Raw genomic sequence first — 21,680 nt, 5'->3', positions numbered from 1 at the left:
ATACATAAGAATTGTAAGTTTTAAGTTGCTTAGCAATGAAATAATTGATAAATTGGAAGATGGAGCCAGAAAAAGTTGGTATATACATCCTGGAATTTCTTTTGTGGTAGCCGAAGGGTGAGTTGGATTCTTAGCATGGTTTTTAAATTTTCCTTGAATCATGATGGATGAAAATGCCTGAACGTGTTGTTTTGGAGTTCTATAAGAAATGTATGGATGGTTGAATAAAAACATTTTGGTGTTAGAAGAGAAAAAGGAGTTTTCCACAAGTGAAAAATGAAATTTCAGATTTTCGGATGTCCCTGACCAGTTCAGTAAAATGCTTATATCTTGGTGTAGAAAAATCCGTTTAAGGTTCCGTCAGTGGCATTTGAAACTAGAATCATAGGCCTTTGTCCTGTAGAAATTTCGTATTTTTCCTCCATGTGTACTGCTGTCTGTAAATCCGCAAAGTAGACTGTTTGGTATGAATGTCCTGTTTTCTTCGTGAAACTAAATTTTGATTTGGATTGAACTTGTAGCTTACTTGTGGTTTAAATTCTTGACTAAATTGTAGTTGGATGTGATTGATGTTGTCAAGGGCTAATGATTGATGAAGCCCTTGGCCATTGGAATGATTTTATAAGTATTACTGGATGATGGAAGTTGATTGCTGGAATGTCTTGGAGGCTTTACTTTTATTCTTATTTGCTTATGATGGGCTTGCCGAAACCAAGTGCTAATGATTGATGAAGCCTTGGTTGATCATTTTATTTTATTCAGAAATGCACTTGTTGAAATCTAGGGCTAATGATTGACGAAACCCTAGTAATTTGCTATGTGATTTTTGCCATACTTCGAGCCACATTATGATTTCGAAACGGAATCGGGGCGGTGGAAGTTGTATCGACCTTGCGAACTCGAGTAACTGTGATCAAATTAATCAAAAATATTTTCCAGCTAGTATTATATGATAAAACTCCATATCTAGTGTTTTGCCTAAAACTTTCCAACTCGATACTTTTCTTTAGCTCAATCTAGCCTTGATAGCTATAGTAAGTAAGTTCTATAGCTTTTGAAAACTCTAAGTCTTATTTTAATTCCTTTTCTTTCCTTAAGCTTTGCACTTGGATAGTTAATTATAGGAAAAGTTCCAAAATATGAGTTTTACTAATTTTAGTGAAAAGCTTGGGAAACTTACTCGGCAAGAAACCCTATTTTAGGAAAAATAATTTTTAAGGATAATTTTTGCAAAAGTCGTAACTTTAGAGAAATGTTCAAAGTAACCTTCTAACTTTGATATTGAGAGGTTTGTCGACTTGTTTCTAGTAAATAATACTAGTTACCCTCTTCTAAGGAAAACTATAAGGAACATTTTTACTACTTTTGTCAAGCTTCAACCTAAATAGATTTTTGAAATTTCTTGAGAAAGTAAACTAGTATTATATTAAATAAATTCCTATGCGAATAAGTTTAAAAATTGAATAGACAACTTATAGTTTCAAAATTTGGTATTCTAGGATATTGCGAGGACGCGGAATTCGATTCCCAACTTGACATTTGAACTTCACTCTTGGTGAGTGTCCCTGCCTGTTCTATGCTTACCGGTTTAAAGTACTTTCTTGACTCGATATGTGATAATTTGCAAAACTGGTTTTTGATCCATCGAAGTGAGCTGTGTGTACTTTATCGCACTAGCCGTTCGAGTGGTGACTTGTGCAAAAACATTTTTCTCTTGAATCCTTGATTCTAAATGTAGTTGCTTCGTTGGGTGAATCCCTCGACGTCGTTGGGTAAATTTTATTCATGTTCTTACCCTTTCCTATTTCTGGTTATTAATAATGGTTACATCAACAACTTGTATACATGATACGATAACTATTTCTTTAACTCATAAACTGCAACGATTTACCAAGACAGGATTGCCCTAATAATCACCACCTACTCCATATATTATTTATTTTTATTTTTTATTTTTTATTTTCTTAATCTCATAGTTCTATACACCACTTTGGTTACCAAAATTCCCTCAGGTTAGTAATTATTTAATTCCCGGGACTAATAAATATTACAGCGTTACAAAAATTAAACACGTAATCATCAAATTATATACTCACAATATAAGTCACATTGCATACCAAATTCATACAACTTCCAAAGCTAGATAATTCACGAATACATTGAATATTTTCATACATAACTCAAACTTCAATCTTTATAAGTATGAAAGGAAACAATACAACAATACACAAATTATTATAATCACATGGCTAATAGCCTAACCCATAGTTTAGATTCAACTTAACCTTCATTAGTTTAGTCCTGGACAATCCCACTAGACCCCCTTAGTAACACTAATCAAATCTCCTTAGTAAATTGTAGATCTACTACGTCTAGTGCCAAATCAAATAATATGATCATTACTTAAGTACATCAGTGGCTCTTAAGTATTCTAAATGAACTCAAACATTTCATTCATCAAGTTTTCTAATAATCTAACAACTAGGTATCTTTATCCCATTGGATATTAGCCCCGAATAATCCTTCAATACAATTCAAAGACCACAATGTCATCTAGAGCTCACCTTTAATTATTTGCAAATGGTAGCATACTAATCATGTGGCAAATTTATCAAACTTATCTCTCCTCCGGGTTTAAAACCATTCACAACTGCATAGTTCTTATTTAAACTGCTGTTTCACTCAAATTCTAGGTCGAAAGCCACATTTTTGGAAAAGAGGTGACATAAAATCCATTTACCTTCGAACGACTAATGGAATTATTCATCTTAAAGAAAATATGAAATTTGCACTAATCTTCAAGATCTCACTGCTGGCTTTGCGCTTTTAACTTTCAAAAGTCAGACTTGGTCCCTTCGATCCTACTTTTCCAAACTTAGTCATGATTTCTAGTCACATCATAATGTGATATACTGAATTCCTTTCAATTGCCAATACTCCATTAAATGTAATATTTGGTACTCGGGTACAAGAATCCGAAAATAAGATGATTCACAACTCAAGCTGGCCAGTCCCAAGCATGAATCACCTATATTTGAGATTCCTACCCAACGTACATATCTAATTCCCTTAGCAATAGTAATTAGTTCAACACTTAACAGGCCTTTCCCCACGGTCTGAGAACCTTTTCCCGGTTTGAGCTCGATAAGAGCTCTGATACCACCTGTGGCGACCCCACTTCCCCCTAAGGCGAACCAAAGGGTTGGCGGGCCGTCTGCCCAACTCTCGCCAGGACTCACGCAAGCATTCTAACCCAAAACCTTTCGAAGAATAACCTAATCTATTACAAAACAATTCCTCCAAAGAAGACCGTCAGTAAAACCACATTAACTTCAGAGATAGCAGCGATTTAAATAGCCAAACGACGGCTCCTAAACATTTCACGCGTTGCGAACTGCGGAATAGAGTCGTACCGTCCCAACAAAAAAAAATTCATACAACAAAATACAACAATCAAGCCAAGCATCCAAATTAAGTTTTACACATTTTCCAGCTTCAAATGGCCATCCAAAATAAAAAGTACATTATCCAAATTTAACACACCACAGCCCACACAAATAGTCATAGTATACAAATACATCCCAAAACGAAACATGGATAAGTTTCAAAGCTTTCAATTTCCAGAACCTGTCAAGGAAAACAAATAAACGTGGGGTGAGCTAAAGCTCAGTGGTGCCCCAAAACATGCAGTCACGTAAATCAAACAGCGAGTAATAACTTAACCAAATTGAACAGTGAGGAAAGCGTATAACAGCACAAGGTAGGATACAGGGGCTCTCAGGAGCCATTTTCCTCACTTGATCACCATTCATCTTAGTTGACCCTCCGTCAACTCTCACTACTTATAGTCCATGTAGATCCACTCATTTTAATCCTAACCCGTCACCATTCATACCCCTGTCCCGGGCCCGAACGTCGACTAAGGACGCAGTATACTCGAGATATACCCGTAGATAATTGGACGCAGTATACTTGCGTATACCCGTAGATAATTGGTCGAGGGATTCACCCAACGACGTTATCGTAGTTAGATTCACGCGTCGAGGGATTCACCCAACGACGTAACTACTTTTAGATTCAAGGATTCATGAGAAAAATGATTCACACAAGTCACCACTCGAACGGCTAGTGCGATAAAGTACACACTGCTCACTTCGATGGATCAAAAACTAGTTTTGCAAATTATCACATATCGAGTCAAGAAAGCACTTTAACCAAGTAAGCATAGAACAGGCAGGGACACTCACCAAGAGTGAAGTTCAGATGTCAAGTTAGGGATCGAGTTCCGCGTCCTCGCAATATCCTAGAATACCAAATTTCGAAATTATAAGTTTTCTATTTTTAAACTTATTCGTATAGGAATTATCTAATATTTTACTAGTTTACTTTCTCAAGAAATTTCGAAAATCTATTCAGGTCGAAACTTGACAAAATTAGTAAAAAAATGTTCCTTATAGTTTTCCTTAGAAGAGGGTAACTAGTATTATTTACTTGAAACAATTCGACCATCCACTTAGGATTAAAATTTAGTAAAAGTAGGAAATGTTTTATAGGGCTTTCCTTAGAAATATTTTTCTCTATACGAGTGCGGCTAGTACTATTTTATTTAGAATAAGTTTTCTTGCCGAGGAAGTTTTCAGCTATTTTTAGTTAAAGTCACTAAAATCTTGTATTTGGAAATTCTCCTCTAAACAATTAGCCAGGGACAATTTTAAGGAAAGAAAAGGAAATAGATCAAAACTTAGGGTTTTAAAACTAGCGAAATCATTTTCTAAAAATAATAAGACTAGTTTAAGCTTAAAGGAAGAAATATCGCGTTGGTAAGGTTTAGAAAATCCCTGCACGAAACTTTTATCTTTAACATATAATACTAGGTTTTATCAAATAATGCTAAGCGCAAAATGTCTAGATAGATGCCTAAGCATTCTCGGGTTTGTGGGGTCGACACGAAATTTCACAAGTTCGATCCCATATCGAATTCACGTTACAACTTAAATTTTCCAGCAAATCAAGATCACATCCCAAAAGCAAGTCACTAGGGCTTCTTCAATCATTAGCCCTAGATTTCAACAAAGTCAATTTCATTTGAACAAAAATATATAACCAAGGCTTCGTCAATCATTAGCACTTGGTGTTTGGCAAGTTTATATCACATCTTAACTTAATCGAAATAAACATATTAGCTTCAAACAAGTCCAGCAGTTCAATTTCACCACACTTAAACACTTATATAAAATTATTCAAATGGCTAAGGCTCCATCAATCATTGCCTTTGACAACCCTCAATCACATCCAACCACAATTTAAATCAGGAATTCAGTTCACAAACAAGCTAAGTGTTTGATCCAAGTCAAGATTTCAATTTCATGAAGGACAGGACATTTCAGCAGGACAACCTACTTTGAGGAGTCACGAGCAGCAGTACACATGTAGGAAAAATATGAAATTTCTACAGAACAAAGGCCCATGGCTCTAGTTTCAAATGCCACTGACGGCACCTTAATCGGATTTTCCTACACCAAGCTATAAGCATTTTACTGAGACTGGTCAGTGAAGTCCGAAAATCTGGAAATTCATTTTTCACTTGTGAAAAACTCCTTTTTCTCTTTTAAGACCATAAGACTTTTATTCAAACCATCCGTACATTTAAGTATGACATTCATACCAGCATATACCAAGGCAAATAACACTTAATTCCAGTAAATGGTTCAGCCAAGAAATCATATATATGCTAATCTGTCATCAGCTAAGTATGACAATCATCAATTGGCAATTCACCCACAATTCGAGTGTTTCGCATCTGCATGTCTTATAAAACTTTAAAACAGCATATTCCAATCATTATGCTTCAAAGAATAATTTCGCAACCGAGCTAAAACTCCAACTCAACCTTCGGACACCACGAAACAAATTTCCAGCATTTATATTCCAACATTTGGTTCAATCTTTTAGTCATTCAAATTTCCAGCACTACGTTGTTCGTGAATTCAATATTTCCTTGGCTAAGACATGCCATTACACTCTCAACTTCATCATGCAATTACTTGGCTGGTCCGTTAACATTTCCAGCTCGAAATTAAGTTTAAACAACTGTTATAATCCTCAAGATTTCCGGTTTTGGACTCACGGTAGTTCATAAGAATTTTCCAGAAATTGTATGTTCTTAATCTAGCTTTTTCCTTGGCGAAATTAGTATTTTGGGGACTCAAATTCAACATGCAACTGCTTAACCACATGATTAACATTTCTAGTTCAGAAATTAAGTTCGATTAACAACGAAAGTCATCCAAAAATTTTCAGAAATTTCCAGCTTCAAACCTCGGTTGCTGTGGCATGAAGACTGATTGCATTGTGATTTTATTTCGGTTCTAACCCAACTAATTAGCCACATGCAAAGCTCAATTATCTTGTTATTAGCTAGTTAGTTATGGTTATAGGCTCAAAGCAACAAGATTAAATCAAATGGAGCTACATTATTCAAGGCAGACTCTCGGCAGAACTTTTCATCAAAACAGAATTTTCCTAAGCTCTTTAATTCATCATCCAACTACATAAAATTATCATGCAAGGCCCTAATCGTATTAGTCATCCAAGATTTAATTAGTTATTCACCACTGCATGCTCAAATTACTTCAGGGAAACAACATTAAAGCTGCCTTTCCAAACCAGTTTCTCGGCTAAACCATATCTTCCAAAACAGAATTTTTTTATGCTTTAACAACATCATCCGAATGCACAAATCAACATGCATGGTCTTAATCATCTCATTTCCACTTAGTTAAACATAGCTACAAGTTTAGAGCAACAAAATTAACCCAAATAAAACTGCATTTTTCAAGACAAGTTCTCGGCTGCAACAATTCATAAAAACAGAATTTCTTATGTTTCTTGATTCATCATCCGGCTGCACAGAGTTAACATGCAAGGCCTTAATCATATTAATCATCCAAGTTTAAGTTAGCTAATCATAATTTCAGGTTCTGATTACCACAACAAAGCAGATTACATCATGCATTTCTTAATCGATTCTCGGCCAACCATTTCCTTTTCAAAACAGAATTTTTCTGGTGTCCTGGTTTCATCAACCGACTTCACAAGCAACACATGCAGCTCTGATATGGCTTCATCTACTAAAAGTTAACTTAATATAGCCCAGCAATTACCTCAGAAACAACTTAGCTCACGCACAAGAAATCTGAAAAGAAAAATTTTGTTCTCCCTCTCGGCTCTCGGCTCGCTTGTGGCTGCAGGTTGGTTGCTGCTGTGATGGTGTTGGGTTCTGAGGTTGTTTTGTAGCTGGTTGAGGTTGCAGCAAGGGATAAAGCTCACGTAGCCTCCCTCCTTTCTCCTCTTTAGCTTACGGACAGAACGGACAGGTTGCAGCTCGCGCGATTTCCTTTCTTTTCTTTCCTTTCGGACGCACGGATGCAGCTCCCTCTCTAGCTCTCTCGTCGATGATAACAAGGCAGAGGAGAATGTTGTTGTGGTCTTGAGGTGTGGTGGTGTGGAGAGGAAATGGAAATGAGCTACGGATGAGAGAGTTGAGTGTGCAAGTGGAGAAGTTTTCTCATTGGCCGAATGGAGAGGTGGATTATAAGGTTGTCCGACAATTTGGTTTTGGAATTGCATGGTGATTTTTGGAGTAGTTCAAGGGTGGTTTAGTCCTTTTACGTCTCTTCCTCATCTCCACTCAAAACCTTAGTTCTAACTTAATTCCAAAAAATTATCTCCAAGTGTGATTTGATTGCCTAATTATACACTAGTCATGCAAAACTTTAATTATCGAAATTTTCACGCCTTAGGTATGTTTAGTATACTTGCATAAGGTTTATCTAAAATTTCATTGATTCGTCTTAACGTGAAAAATTCCTTTTAACATTATTACCTAATTATTTAAACTATTAAAATCAAGTTTGACCTTAATATATAAATTTAACGTTCTTAATATTTGTTTATCCATTTATATCAAAACTTATTAACTTAATCATTATTAACGCTTAAGATTAGCTATCGGAATTCGAAGAAATTATTTGTTAAATCAATGAAATAATTTACCTTCGAAATATGAATTTAATGAAACAAAACTAGAAATTTAATAGTTTAGCACAATTCTTTTATTTTGCACATAAAATTTATTGGTTTTGGTCTTAACATGAAAATTCTTATTAGTATTTAACGTTATTCACTAATTAGGATTAATTATTGGAATTCAAGAAATTTTATATAATTAATCTACTCAGGTAGCATTAATTTTTAACATAAAGAAAACTAAGTATTTTAGCATTTTATTTTAAGGCGATAAATTATTCTAACTCCAGATGTATTAATTTAATCTACCAAAGTCAAGAAAATTCATAACTTGGGAAAATTATATTATTTCTCACATAAAATTGTTTTTACGGACTTATTTGCAGACAAGGGAAATTAATGCTAAAATTTATTAAAGAGTTAAAAGAAATGCAAATGAACTACAAAATGATATTTATATATATATTTTTCAGGGTTCTCACATCAGTTTTGACCAATTATACGATCTACTGCTATATATATATATATATATATATCTATACATGTCTATTTCCTCACATCTACTATTCGTCTGATTCAAATTCAAATTTGATATTGAGATCTGACTAGAAAACACAAGAAATTCCAAATCTAACATATAGATCTGAAACAACTCTTAAATCTAAAAAAAATAACAAAAAACTAATCAAATCTCTCATTAAGATAGTTTAGAAGGGAAGAAAATTTCACTAGCAAATATTAGAAGGGAAAAAATTCTTGCTAGAATATCCTAAGAGATATTTTTATTAAACATAAAAGAAAAATAAAAGAAAAGGAAGGGAGACCCCAAAAAAAGTCATAAAATGATAGCTATGGAAGTGTATGGAGAGAGCGTTGAGAATAGAGAGAGAGCACATGAGTAGATTAAAAAAAAGGGGATAAGATGATAGCTATGGAAGTGATAACTAAAATTTTGGCTGTGTAATTTGTTACAGTTTTGGATGATCAAGAACAAGAGCTGCCAGAAAGCTGAACTCCATTGCCCAACCCGCATCCAACCCTTCAGTTACATTTACCAAATGACTAATTTTGTCTTTACAAATGGCTTCATAAGGCTGTTTTTTTTTTTTTTAGTAAAGAAAAGGTGAAATTTAAGAAGTAGAGAAAAGTGACAGAGACATAAAAATTCAAGACTTCTAGATCCACAACCTTAAAAATGGCTTCATAAGGTACTTAACCATGTACGAACTGTATAATATGACGTACTATATGCATGCTTTTCTGGAAAGCTCATGTAAATACAATGGTGAACCAAAAGTATGGTTTACTGGGTGGAAGTATCAGAAAATGGCTAAAAGACATTTACAACTTGTATAAATTTACCTAACTAGAAAATTTTTAAAAAAATTCACTGTACAGTTCTTTTTTATTTAAGGAAAGAAGAATTGTGAAAACGCCTGGCAGCCATCAATAACGGGGTCGGATAAAATATCTCTAACTTCTATTCTGAAAAGGTCACATAAATGGGACCCTTCTACATTTGGGCCCAAAGCTCCCGAAACAAAAATTTATTGTCTGCTCGTTTTAGATATATTAAAGTGGGTACCAATTAGAAAAAAAATTGTAAATAAATAATGGCATTCAATATTTTTTTTAAATTAAAATTGAATTGAAAAAATGTTTAACTACATGGAGTGACAAAAAAAATGAATATGTGGTGTTTACATGGTAATTTAGGTATATATTAGATGCACTAGCAAATATAAAGAAAAATAAAATGCATTGTAACAAAAACTGAAACTAACAACACGTCATCTTTTTTTTTTTTTTCTAGGTAAGAAAAGTTTTGAGTGATTTCGCCTCCTACCACCAAAGGGCATTGGCACAACCCTAAAGTATGTTTAGGACTGTGTCCCGTACCATGGTGACTGAAGTTTAAGTTGTAGTACTAAATTCTCTCGAGGTTTGTTAGATTCACAGGAAAATTGCATTGTATAGCCGAGAAGCACGAAATCTAAAAACAAGCCACACGGTGGTTCGTTCTTGAATGACTTTCAACAATGAGTGCATACTAAGAGCTGTGTAGGACTAGGAAAAAACATGCTCAAGATTCATAGATAACAGCTAGCTGATCTATGCTTCAAGTTATCTATTGTCCAAGTGCAAAAAACTATAATATCTGTTAGTTTGTTTGGATAGGAGGTTATTTGAAATATTTATTTGAAATAATTACTGTAACAGTTTTTATGACGTGACATATATAAGATAAAAAATTAATTAAAAATTGTGTATGATACAAACAAAACAAAGTTTGAATTTTTTTTTTTTTTTTTTTTGAAAATCTTGTAATCCAAACATACCCGTGCTGGGGATTTGGCCAAACTACAGTACAATGTTCGCATAATTCCCCCCCAATTAAAGATACGATGAATAAACCAGCTGGTCCTCACTAGTCACAAAATTGTGAACCAGTACGGACTGAATTTGGTTTGGAACACCACATTCTGAAGAGAAATTTCTAATGTGGTGATGGTTTTTAAAAAAATTCTACAAAGGGGCGTTTAGGGTGTCATGTTCTGTAAAAGGGATGTTCGCATTTGTCAAATGCGAGTTCATTGAGATCGCATTTGCTAAATGCGAATTATCCCCCATTTTCCAGCCACCAAGATCCAAAAAAAAAAAAAAAAAAAAAAACATGACCTCGCATTTCTTAAATGCGAGGTCATGTATCTCGCATTTCTTCAATGCGAGGTCATGTACCTCAGTTTCCCATCATTGTTTCGTATGATGCTTCCATATTTTGGCATGATTTTTCCTTTTGCTTCAGCTGTAATGCCATGTACTCAATATAAATGATTTAACTGCAAATTATAAAATGATTTACAATTTGCAATGAAAGCGTCTACAAATTTTAGCAGTTAAGGCTCTAAATTCATTAGAATTGGAAAAAAATCCCATAATATTGCCATCAATAGTTGATAATAATTTGGGGCAATAAATCTTAACCAAACTAGCAAGCTTTTTGGTTGGACTGTATCTTGCATCCGATAAATACGAATTCCTAGAAAATTGCATCAAAAAATTTTAATATTTTTAAAATTACTTTTTAAAATTGTTTATTTGTTAAATTCATTCTTAATAATTTGTCATAAACTCTTTGTTATTAAAAAATATATGTAGCTGATGTTGTAAAGTGTATTAATCTAGTAAGTCAACAATTTTTGTAAAGTGTATTAATCTAGTAATTCAATAATTTAAGTACCTATAAACTAATTGAGAATTCGTAGTTACTCAAATACTTATAATAAAAGTAACATATTATATACCACATAAAAAAGAAAAGTTAGCAATTATTATTTGTAGTGAAATAAAAAATAAGAATGAACAAGAATAGCAGTTTATTTTTTTGTTATTGATACTACTAATAATTGATTAATCAATTTCTCTAATTTGCTATTATATATTGGAAAAGTTAAATTTCTTAAATGACATTGAATTCAACATTTGGGAAAAAAATCTTTTACTCACATAGATTTTTTGTATAAAATATTGACCTACGAAATTAAGAAATAAACAAATTTTGACTAATCTAGTCTACTTATTTAAATAATGTTTAAAGAAGAAAAAGAAGAATTTAAAAAGAAAATTAACAAATAGGATAAATTAAAAGGGATAAATTTGTCCAAACATATTATTCAAGAGGGCAAAATGCCTATTATTATAATTTAGGAGATAAACTGCAACTGGGTATATAGTTTATAGGGGTTTTTTGCATTAACCCTTTATCAAATGATTATTACGTGATTATTTATCTTAGGGTTAATCGCACTTTATCCCCTTTAAGTATAGGACATTTCTCACTTTACCCCCAACGTTTGTTTTTCCTCAGTCTACCCCAAAAACTGACAGTCAACTCTAATGGACATAAAACGGAATATTGAAAAGACAATAATATCCTTATGAAAATATTGAACAACCCAAAATACCCATATATGCTGGTTTATGAAATGCAAGTTTCCAAAATTACCCTGGAATAATGGAGGGAAATTTCCCTCCATCTGGCACGGGACAGAAAAACGTTTAATTACTCGAATTTATCAACAAAATCATTTTATTATTTTTGCTAAAAATTCTAATCAAAATCTATTTTTTGATCACAACAAGAAGTGTCACCTATAACAGGAGCGGGCAGTTTAGAAATTTATTTATCGGATAAAATAAATTTAAACCCATTGTTGAATAAAAGACTAGCTCTTTATGGCTTTCGTCCATTATACTTACAGAGTACCCATTTTCCTTAAATACTAATTTATTTGTCAGATAACATAAAATAAACCCGTTGTTGAATAAAAGAGCCCCACTTTTCAAAGCTTTCATTCATTATAAGAACAGAGTACCCATTTTTCTTAAACAAAAATTTAGTTATCAGATATAATAAAAATTAACTCGTTGTTGAATAAAAAACCAGCTCTTTATGGCTTTTCTCCATTACAACAACATAGTACCCAAGGTGCCTTAAATAGAAATTTATTTATCGGATAAAATAAAAATAAATCCGTTGTTGAATAAAAGACCAGCTCTTTATGCCTTTCGTCCATTATACTCACAGAATACCCAAGGTGACTTAAATAGAAATTTATTTATCGGATAAAATAAATTTAAACCCATTGAATGCCGAAATTAAAATAAAATAAAATAAATTTATTGAATTAAAATAAAATAAAAGACCAGCTCTTTGAGCTGGACGGAGAGAGTGAAGGGAGAGTGAGACAGACTTGAATGCCGAAATTGAGAACTTTGTTTGTGTTCAGATTGAGTACCTCACATTCAAGAAATGCGAGGTATCTCAGCTCGCATTTGGAGAATGCGAGCTTATTTTTCTTTTTTTCTAGAAACACTTACCTCGCATTTGTGAAATGCGAGGTATTTGAACTCGCATTTCACAAATGCGAAGATCACATTTGTGGAACCAACTTCACAAATTACCCCCTTTGTAGAATAACTTTTTTTTTTCATCACAATTTAAGAATTTTCTCACATTCTGAAGGAGTTTAGCTTAGATTAATCAACTTTGAAACCATGCCTAAGCAAGGGATTTTGCTATATATATACGTCTATTTCTGCATCACCATTCTTCCATGATGGCAAGACTTGCACCACTCTTATTTTGTACCATACATTCTCAACTAGAACTGACATCATCCATCAATCCCATTAATATCATCCATGACCATAACTACATTTTCCTTCTCTGGAAACGAGCTGCGACTTGTACAAATACAAGTTTGACGTATATCCAGTTCCTCAGAAGACTCTGAGGTCTTTCAACTTTCTGAAACGACTTCAATTTTGACTTGATTTTATTGAACTCAACTCCCACCTATACATACACCAGCACTTTGTCCGTGCATGTTTAATTAATTAGTACCCCACGAAAACAAGAATCTCGTAGCCTATCGGAAATTATGAGGAATGGGACAAGTCTTCCGGCATTCTATTTGTTCGATTGACGTATAGTAATTATCATACAGTTAATTACATCGAAAGAAATTCAAAATTACACCAAAAATTAAAGGAATTTGTACTAAACGTGTCCCAATTTTTGGGTTAATAATTAATATTTACCTCACTCACCGAGGCCTTTGTGACACATCATCGTACATGAATCTTTGACCAGTGACCAACAGGAGGATTGTCAAGGGAGATAGATATGGCCTATTCTATATTTCTATTCAGTGATTTGGCCAAGTCAAAGTAGGACAAGTCAACCAACAACAGCAAAATAGAGGTCAATATATCAAATGTAAAGCATGGGACAAAACAATTATGACCTAACAGCAATAACGTTAAACCGGGGGGGGCCAGCTGTCCTTTTTCTGGGCCGTGAGAGTAAGCAAAAGTCATATACAATTTGCATTAGAAACCATGCACATGAAACTATCGATCACGACGTGGCAAGTTACATGGGAGGAGCAGAGACCGTTGGAAAGAGGAAAAAGTCATATCCTGCATATTATGAAGATAATTGCTTGCCTTTTGAGCAAGCAAGAAAAAAAGTGAAAGTGCAACTGCCTTTGACTATTATGATAAGAAAATCTCAAAGTTTTGATCGGATGGAAACTGGCTTTCAAACCTTCAATTAATTCATTCAAATGAATTGGTTACCAAAACGTACTCAGTCAAGACAGCAGCAAAATTATCCAAGGTCAAGGGCTGATAGTATAGCGATATCCGCTCTGCTGTAGGGTAGACTTGCTGCAGTTGTCTCCTGAAGTAATAATGGTGGGTAAATTGATGTATCTTTCTATTCGGTCAACATTATACTGTAGAAAACAGGCATTGTTTATCCAGTTTGTGAATTTTGATACTCTTTTCATTCATCAAACTCCATAGGAGTTCCAACAATTTTGGGACCATCTTTCCTTCAAAACCCAACATTTGCCTCCTAAGAAATCTTCAAATCTTGCATGCACTGTCAAAAATGACAATTACATAGGCCCCAAAATTACATAGTTTTGTGTACTTAATTGTAATAATATCATGCACCTGTCAGTTCAAACCATAAAATTCACATACTCTATGCTATACATCAGGCTTCAGAAATGGACAAGGTATATGGACTTTCCATTTTCGAAGGGCTAGGTATACATATTAGAAAAGTAATAAACTACCTAGGATGGAATTTTGACACAGAATCATTGAAACGATTTGCAGCAAATATTTCTGGTTGTGTTTTTTTAGCAATGAGTCCAAAAAAAGATATTCTGAGTTCAGAGTTTTGAAAAAAAAAACATCATTCCGGTTTGAAGGAAGCATTATTCTTCGTTTTGAAAACTTAATTTTCAACTCACTAGAACTCTTTCACTAAATGCAAACCCCAAAGGTCAAAGCAATTTGCAAATAAAGCACAATAACTGCCCATGGTTTATGGTCATTGACATGGAGCCTTGACCTTGGATGGCAACCTTAGGAGTTAGGACAATGCCATATGTGAGAAGCAGCTACAAAATGTTCCGGATACAAAAAGAAAGTTGCTAGCAGTCAAGTACATATGATCTACATGGTCCTACAAAAAATAGGTTTCTTGTGAGGACTAATTCATTTGTGTAAAAATATCATGAACTAATATGAATGTGAATCTTTATTAAAGAGTATAAACTTTCCTAATTGATCAAATCACGGAGAATCAAAACAGTAAAAACACACCCGCGGGGAAAGATTAGTACGCTGCCGATGAAACCTAAAAAGCTTTGAGGACTGGTCGTGCCTGAACTATTGGTTATTGGTTAGGTTCGAAGTCTTCAGAAGGGTAAAAGGAAAAGAAAAAGGAGTACTAAGACATGGGAATTGTTTTCTGTCAGCTAATACTCTAGTTAAGGACTCCTTTGTTTTGAGCTAAACTCACGATTCCTGTTAATATCTTTATTAATTTTCTTGAGCAATAAACTGTTTTTTTTATATATGCTTTATTAATTAGAAACCAATTACCCTTGACTTTGAACGCCACCTAAATGACTTAAATGGTTGACAGAACTATATATTTTAGCTGCATGGACTGATGGAAGAGAAGACCAGTTCTTGCGATCCATGTGGTTCTTGCGATCCATGTGCTATGTTGATTCCTGCAAGTACAAATTAATAGCGCAAATGATAAAGACAACCTTCTAAACCTTATGGTTCATGCTATCTAAACCTAGATTAGGATAGATTAGGTTATAGAAATTCTACCATTGCGACAAAAAAAATAAATAAATAAACCTTATAGTTCATGCCATCTGCTCTTCAAATTTGTAGCCCGACAATAAAAACATTAAGGTCTAAAGTAAATTCAAATAATTCTTTTCAAAATATTACTTTATGACTATCGTTTCCAAGGAATTAGGTGCAATACTTTTGTTTTCATCTTGTTAAATCAAGGGATTTTTTCTTTAAAAGTGAGAGAATTTGAATTCAAAATTTCTTACTTATAATCCCTTCTACCTTATCATCCAATCCAACTCTTCTCCAATCAGGAGATTTATTTTTATTTTGGGATGCAATCTGTTTCGAAGATTTATGAAGCTTTATTTTTCTTTTGGGATGCAGTGTTATAAAGATTTAAGAAGGTTACAAGACTCATCCAGGAATTATTTCAAGTGATAACATCATCAAGACACACAGTAGTATCTCAGTAGAATAGAGTCAATGAATTGTATAAAGGACATTAAATGACATTAAAAATATCTTGCATTAATTACTTTTCCAGGTCTTTTCCACCTATAAGATGGATAAAAATCTTAAGAAATAATATGATTGTATGAGAATTGCGGCTAAAGTGTAAATAGATAAAATAAGATAATGGTCTTAATTCTAGTTCTCTTTTTTCTTTTTTCTCTACACCCTCTATTCTATAAATCTTGATCACTTTTCTAATTTGTCATAAATAGATCTCGCAATCTTCAATCGCGTTATTTAGCAATACAGAAATCTTATAAAAGTCATGAACATGCCCTATGATCATATCAATGCTAAACAGGCTTAAGGGATTAAACATGTAGGGAGCAGATTGACTCTTCCTGACATTAACTGTAAAAAAGCTGGGGTTGAGATTGATCAGTTTGTTAATCATGTTACATTTTAAAAAAAGGTTACATGTTTTTAACATGTTTTTATCTAAACAAAAATGGGCTCGAGTTTTAAACTCAATCAGTAGTACTCGAGTCATCTCCAAAATTGTAAGGTTAGTATTGAGTTTGAGCCGCAATAGGAGACAAATGTACCAAAACAATAGAAAGTTCAAAACTTATCGAATTATTTGAGCTCAAGCTGAGCTTGGCTTATTAAATGAAAATTGAGCTAAGCTTGAATATAATACAAGTTCAAAACTTGTTAAAAAATCGTACTAAACTCAGATTTCTACTCTAACCACATTCTAATTCTTTGAAGAATTTCATGTAACATATGCAATTGACATAATAGGTTTTTTTTTTTTGGTAAAAATTAAGAAATTTGTTTCCACACAGTAAACCAAAGAAATACATAGTTACTAATTGCTACTTATGTTATCTCAATGCAAATGTGACATGATTTGACACAGTTTCCATCTTCTAGTTCTTCATTTATTCATTACTCACAATGAAAAACCTTTGGTGGTAGTATTACACATTGGAGTTTCCTTTAATTTCGTATCAACAAATCCGCTTTAGAAATTTTGGGTTTTTCAATCCAAGATTTCTGATCACAACTTGAGTTAAATCCTAGCATATATATATATTTTGCTCGTTTGCCTCCATCATCCTTGCACAAAATATTTACAAAAACTTTATCAAAACCCTCCATCCTCTGTCAATTACATCACCCTCACTTGAGCATAGCCCAGAGGTGGATGTGGAGATGACGGAGATAACGGTGAAAAGTTAAATACTCCATCCACATTCTGCTCCCACATCGCACTCCAACTCGACGGTGTAAAGGGCCATTCTGACTCCGGCTCACTTTTAACCGCCGATGAAGTCTGACATTTTTTGGCTTCCTTAACCACCACTTCCTCCGCCTCTCTCCCCCGCTTGTTGCTGCTAGAGGCACGTGGCTCACTTTTAACCACCGATGGAGTCTGACACTTTTTAACTTCCTTGACCACCACTTCCTCCGCCTCTCTCCGCCGCTTGTTGCTGCTGGAGGCACTTGACTCAGAAGCGTGCTTACCAGCTTCCAGCGGAAAATTGAGAATGGCTTTGCTCCCGCGCATTTTAAACGCCGCCCTGTCGTAAGCCTTAGCTGCTTCGATAGCGGTGTCAAAGGTGCCAAGCCAGACTCTCGAGCCGCGTCGCTTGGGATCTCGAATCTCGGCCGCGTACTTGCCCCACGGCCTCTGCCGGACGCCTCTGTAGTGCCTCTGATCCTCCGCAGCCTTCTTCGGCTGAGTTGACTGGATAGGGAGGGACATCTGGCGAGCTGGCTCAGTCACCTGCTTGGAATGAGTGGACTCGCTGAACTCGATCCACTCAAATTTCTTCACCGGAGGCAGTATCGTTAGGGAAGGCTTCCTGTCTCTTGCACATTTCTTCACCGGAGGCAGAATCGTTAGGGAAGGCTTCCTGTCTCTTGCACTCTGAGGAGGTTTTGGCGACGATGTCAAGTCGATAACTTGAGGTTTCTGTTCAAATTCTGAGAAATCTATGGTTTCGAATTTAGGAGCTCGAGAAAAATTTATTATTGTATTAGTTTGACAGTGTTGGAAGAAATCGGGATCATTTCGCTCAAAACTAACCGAGTTTTGAGCGAAATGATAGAAACAGTGATTCTGTTTCTTTTCAGCTTCATCAGCTGTGTTTAAGTAATCAGTGATTGGGACGGGGGACGAAGGAGAAGAATTAGAATTAGAGTTATGATCATGATCATAGCTCGCCGAATCAGAGCCAAACGACGAGTCAGATTGGGATTGAGACTGGGAGCTGCAATTTGAAGCTCCCAAGTTGCTGTCCCCATCAATGACAAGCTCCGGTCCAAAAAACAACGCCGTCGGCGACAATTCCCCAAACAGGTGCTCCTGAATTTGCCTCAGTGCTAGTACTTCATCTGGAGTTGCCATAGATAGATAGATAGTTCAGTTGAACAACAACTTTATTCTCAAACTTTTTTCGCACTTTCTATTTTTTGGGTTTTATATTATAGAAGAAGGGGAAGAATAGAAGAAGGGAAGTGGAAACTTTTTCGGGATGGATAGAAGGAAGGGATGAGTAGAGGATTGAGTAGAATAAAGAAGTGGGAAGGGGTATTTATAGGAAGGGATTGGACTTCGTCGTTTTGTTGGGAAGGATACTGCTTGAGTTGAGAGGACAGAGGAGGAAGGCTGGAAGGATGGACCAGGAAGGTTTGGTCAACGATGGGAAGGTTCTTTGTGTTTCTGTAAACTGAGTCTTCCGCTCATGCATGAATCGTCAGATCCTTTTGCGGTTGAAAGTCAAAGGAAAATACACGGCTGGGATTTTCACCTGCGGTTCAAATTATTTCTTTGTCTGCTGAAAAGTTTTACGAATATTCACAGGTTTTCTCACCGAGGATTTGCACCATTTGCTTCCGATTTGTAGAAGCAGAATCAGTATCCGAAAACAGTTTTCTATCAAATAAATTTTTAGGAAAAGCCTTGCTGCAAAACACATTTTTCAATCGCATTTTTATCTCATGTACGTCAAAAAGATCGTTACAATTATTTTTATATAAAAATTTCAAAAAATAGCAACCCAAACGGGATCTAAAATCAAAATTTTGGTGCTTTCAATTTTCTTATGTTTTACCTCTAAAAAAGTTAACATTAAATTTTGGAAAAATAATTGAAAACAAAATATGATTTGAGATCAGGAAGTTTTAAAAAAAAAAAAAAAAAAAAACAGAAAGAAGAAGAACGCGCTTCCTAATTGGGCCAAGGTAAGACAAGATGAGTTGAAGAGAAGAATGCGAGCGGTTTTTATAAGTTAGGCCAGCCAAAATTACTTTGAACTTGTCGGATGGTCCGTTGGTCGGTCTCCGACAGTTGACAAGCTTATAAACATGGAGATACAATTTATAATTTGTATCCACCAGTTTTGTAATTTGATTAGAGTCCTCTATGTTAAATCTGGTGCTTTGGAAAAAAAAAGCATTTCTTTTTTTTTTTTCTAAAAGACATATCACTAATTTGAGAAAATAGAGAAAGGAAATCTTTAAATTGAGAAAATTCTGAGTTCACGTTCTTGTAAATGAGTTATAATCTATAAATTTCGGATACAGGTAATAATTAATCCAATAAGTTTATAGTGAATATAGAGGAAAAACCGCATGTGTTAAAAAAAAACAAACTTTTTTCGTTAGCTTTGTTAGCACTTGAGTGAACGTCTATAAGCATCTCTATTCTTGATGTACATGCATGCATGTATAGTTGTATACCAAGGATTAATCTAGAAAATTGGCAATTGGATCACTCCAAATATTCTCTCTCCTAAGAATAAGTGTGAGTGTGCAGAATTGTAGAATTTATAAGGATTAATGTTTTATATACTGACAGTATTATATATAAGCTATCATTGTTGAATGTATGACAACTAAGTTTAATTTGAATTTGAAATTCAAATTTTACATATATATCATATATCTAAGCGCAATAGTGTATACACTGGCAATATATATGAGATTAACTCAATCTATAATTAAAACGTTTTAATCAAAATAGAGGTGAAGTTACGTTTTAGTTGGGTTATGAAATATTCAAAATTTTGTCATGAAGGCACTTTTATTTTGTACTAGCAAATACCAAAAGTGTCACACCAAAGCATACTTATGCTTCGTCCAAGCAAATAATAGACTAACACCGGGTGGCCTAATAGTTTAATCAATTGACCGTACACTTTCTGTTTTCTGTCTTTCCGTTGGGTTAAAACAACTTTGTCCACTTCTGTAGATGTTCTGCAGTTGCATTCGTACGTCTTTTATTCGATTGTCCGAACAGAAGATATATGTCAAGGAGAAAGATACAAGAAAGCGTGTGATTAGCCATTGAAAAATGTTAAGGGATTCAGAAATTGACTAGAATAATGCCAAAATGGGAAAATATATATATATTTTTGTAATTCTATAGCTGCATGGATATCTCCTAGCTTACAATACAAGTAACGACAGTCTGCTTCTTTTGTTCGATTCTTGGGAAAGAAGAAAAGGGTTTTATGCATTTGACTGAGAAAAAGAAGAAAAGCTTTACGCGGCTAATTACTTTGTGGAAATCGAATGCTTGTGTTTGTCCAGGTGGTCACGAAAAAAAAAAGATATCCAAGAAAGAGTCAGTAATTTGAGAAAATACGTTGGTGTTCTACCCATGGACAAACCTCATAGTAATGCTTTGTGGAGCTTGAAAGGATTTTGGATGTAGTTTGAGGTTTGCAGGGAATATTAATTTATTTGTTGGACAAGAATGAATTGTTCGCTGCTTTAGAATTCAAAGCTAAATCTCTAATTCAAACTGATAAAGATTGTTTAGTTGTGCTCTTCCACTTGAATCAAATGGTTTACCAAGTCTGAATCCTGAATATTGCTTGGTGAAGACGAGATTACTTGGTGAAGCAATTAATTAAGTGAAACCAAACCATCTGGTCCATCTCATCGCGCTGCTCATAGTAAACAAAAGTTACGCAATCTATGATTTTGAGAGCAAGTTCTGACCCGTGACGGTGACTGAAACCAAATCACCAAACCTTTTGTTAGCAAAAGAAATAAAAAAAAAAAAAACGCAGCACTGTTTTTGAGGTACTTGCACTGTAACAATACCTAAAACTAGAATGGTAGAAAAATCAACTTATTATAACAATAAAAAAAGTTATTATGATCAACTCTAATACTAATTAATTCCAAAGAGATTCATTGATACTCATATCTGAGTGTTAATGTCCTAGACTTCATTTTAATTTGCTGAAGGAAGGCTTTCAGTTTAATTAAGTCTGTGACCATGATCATCAAAGTGCATATGGATCTTACTGCATCATTGATGTGAGTACGTAAGAGAAATTAAATAACCTAGGCAGCTGGTTACATGCAAAATCCAGTCAAAATATGATATGATAATATGCTCAAAAATGCAACACAGTGGTGTGTATGTGTGTGTATATATATATTTTGCCTGTTTATCTCTTGATATATAATGCTAAAATGATTTACTTTGGCCCAAC

The 21,680-nt window shown here is 34.4% G+C and overlaps 1 protein-coding gene across 1 annotated transcript; it reads right to left on the bottom strand.

Annotated features, from left to right (window-relative positions):
• Positions 1-17,231: 17,231 nt before the first annotated feature.
• Positions 17,232-18,827, bottom strand: LOC113703590 (uncharacterized). Its single transcript, XM_027225001.2, has one exon. The coding sequence runs from the start codon at positions 18,575-18,577 to the stop codon at positions 17,336-17,338; it is 1,242 nt and encodes a 413-aa protein (XP_027080802.1). The 5' UTR covers positions 18,578-18,827; the 3' UTR covers positions 17,232-17,335.
• Positions 18,828-21,680: the final 2,853 nt, after the last annotated feature.

The sequence above is a fragment of the Coffea arabica genome, chromosome 8e, assembly GCF_036785885.1.
Source record: "Coffea arabica cultivar ET-39 chromosome 8e, Coffea Arabica ET-39 HiFi, whole genome shotgun sequence".
NCBI classification, from domain to species: domain Eukaryota; kingdom Viridiplantae; phylum Streptophyta; class Magnoliopsida; order Gentianales; family Rubiaceae; genus Coffea; species Coffea arabica.
The sequence above is the reverse complement of the archived record's forward strand: the minus strand, read 5'-3'. Positions and strand labels throughout refer to the sequence as shown.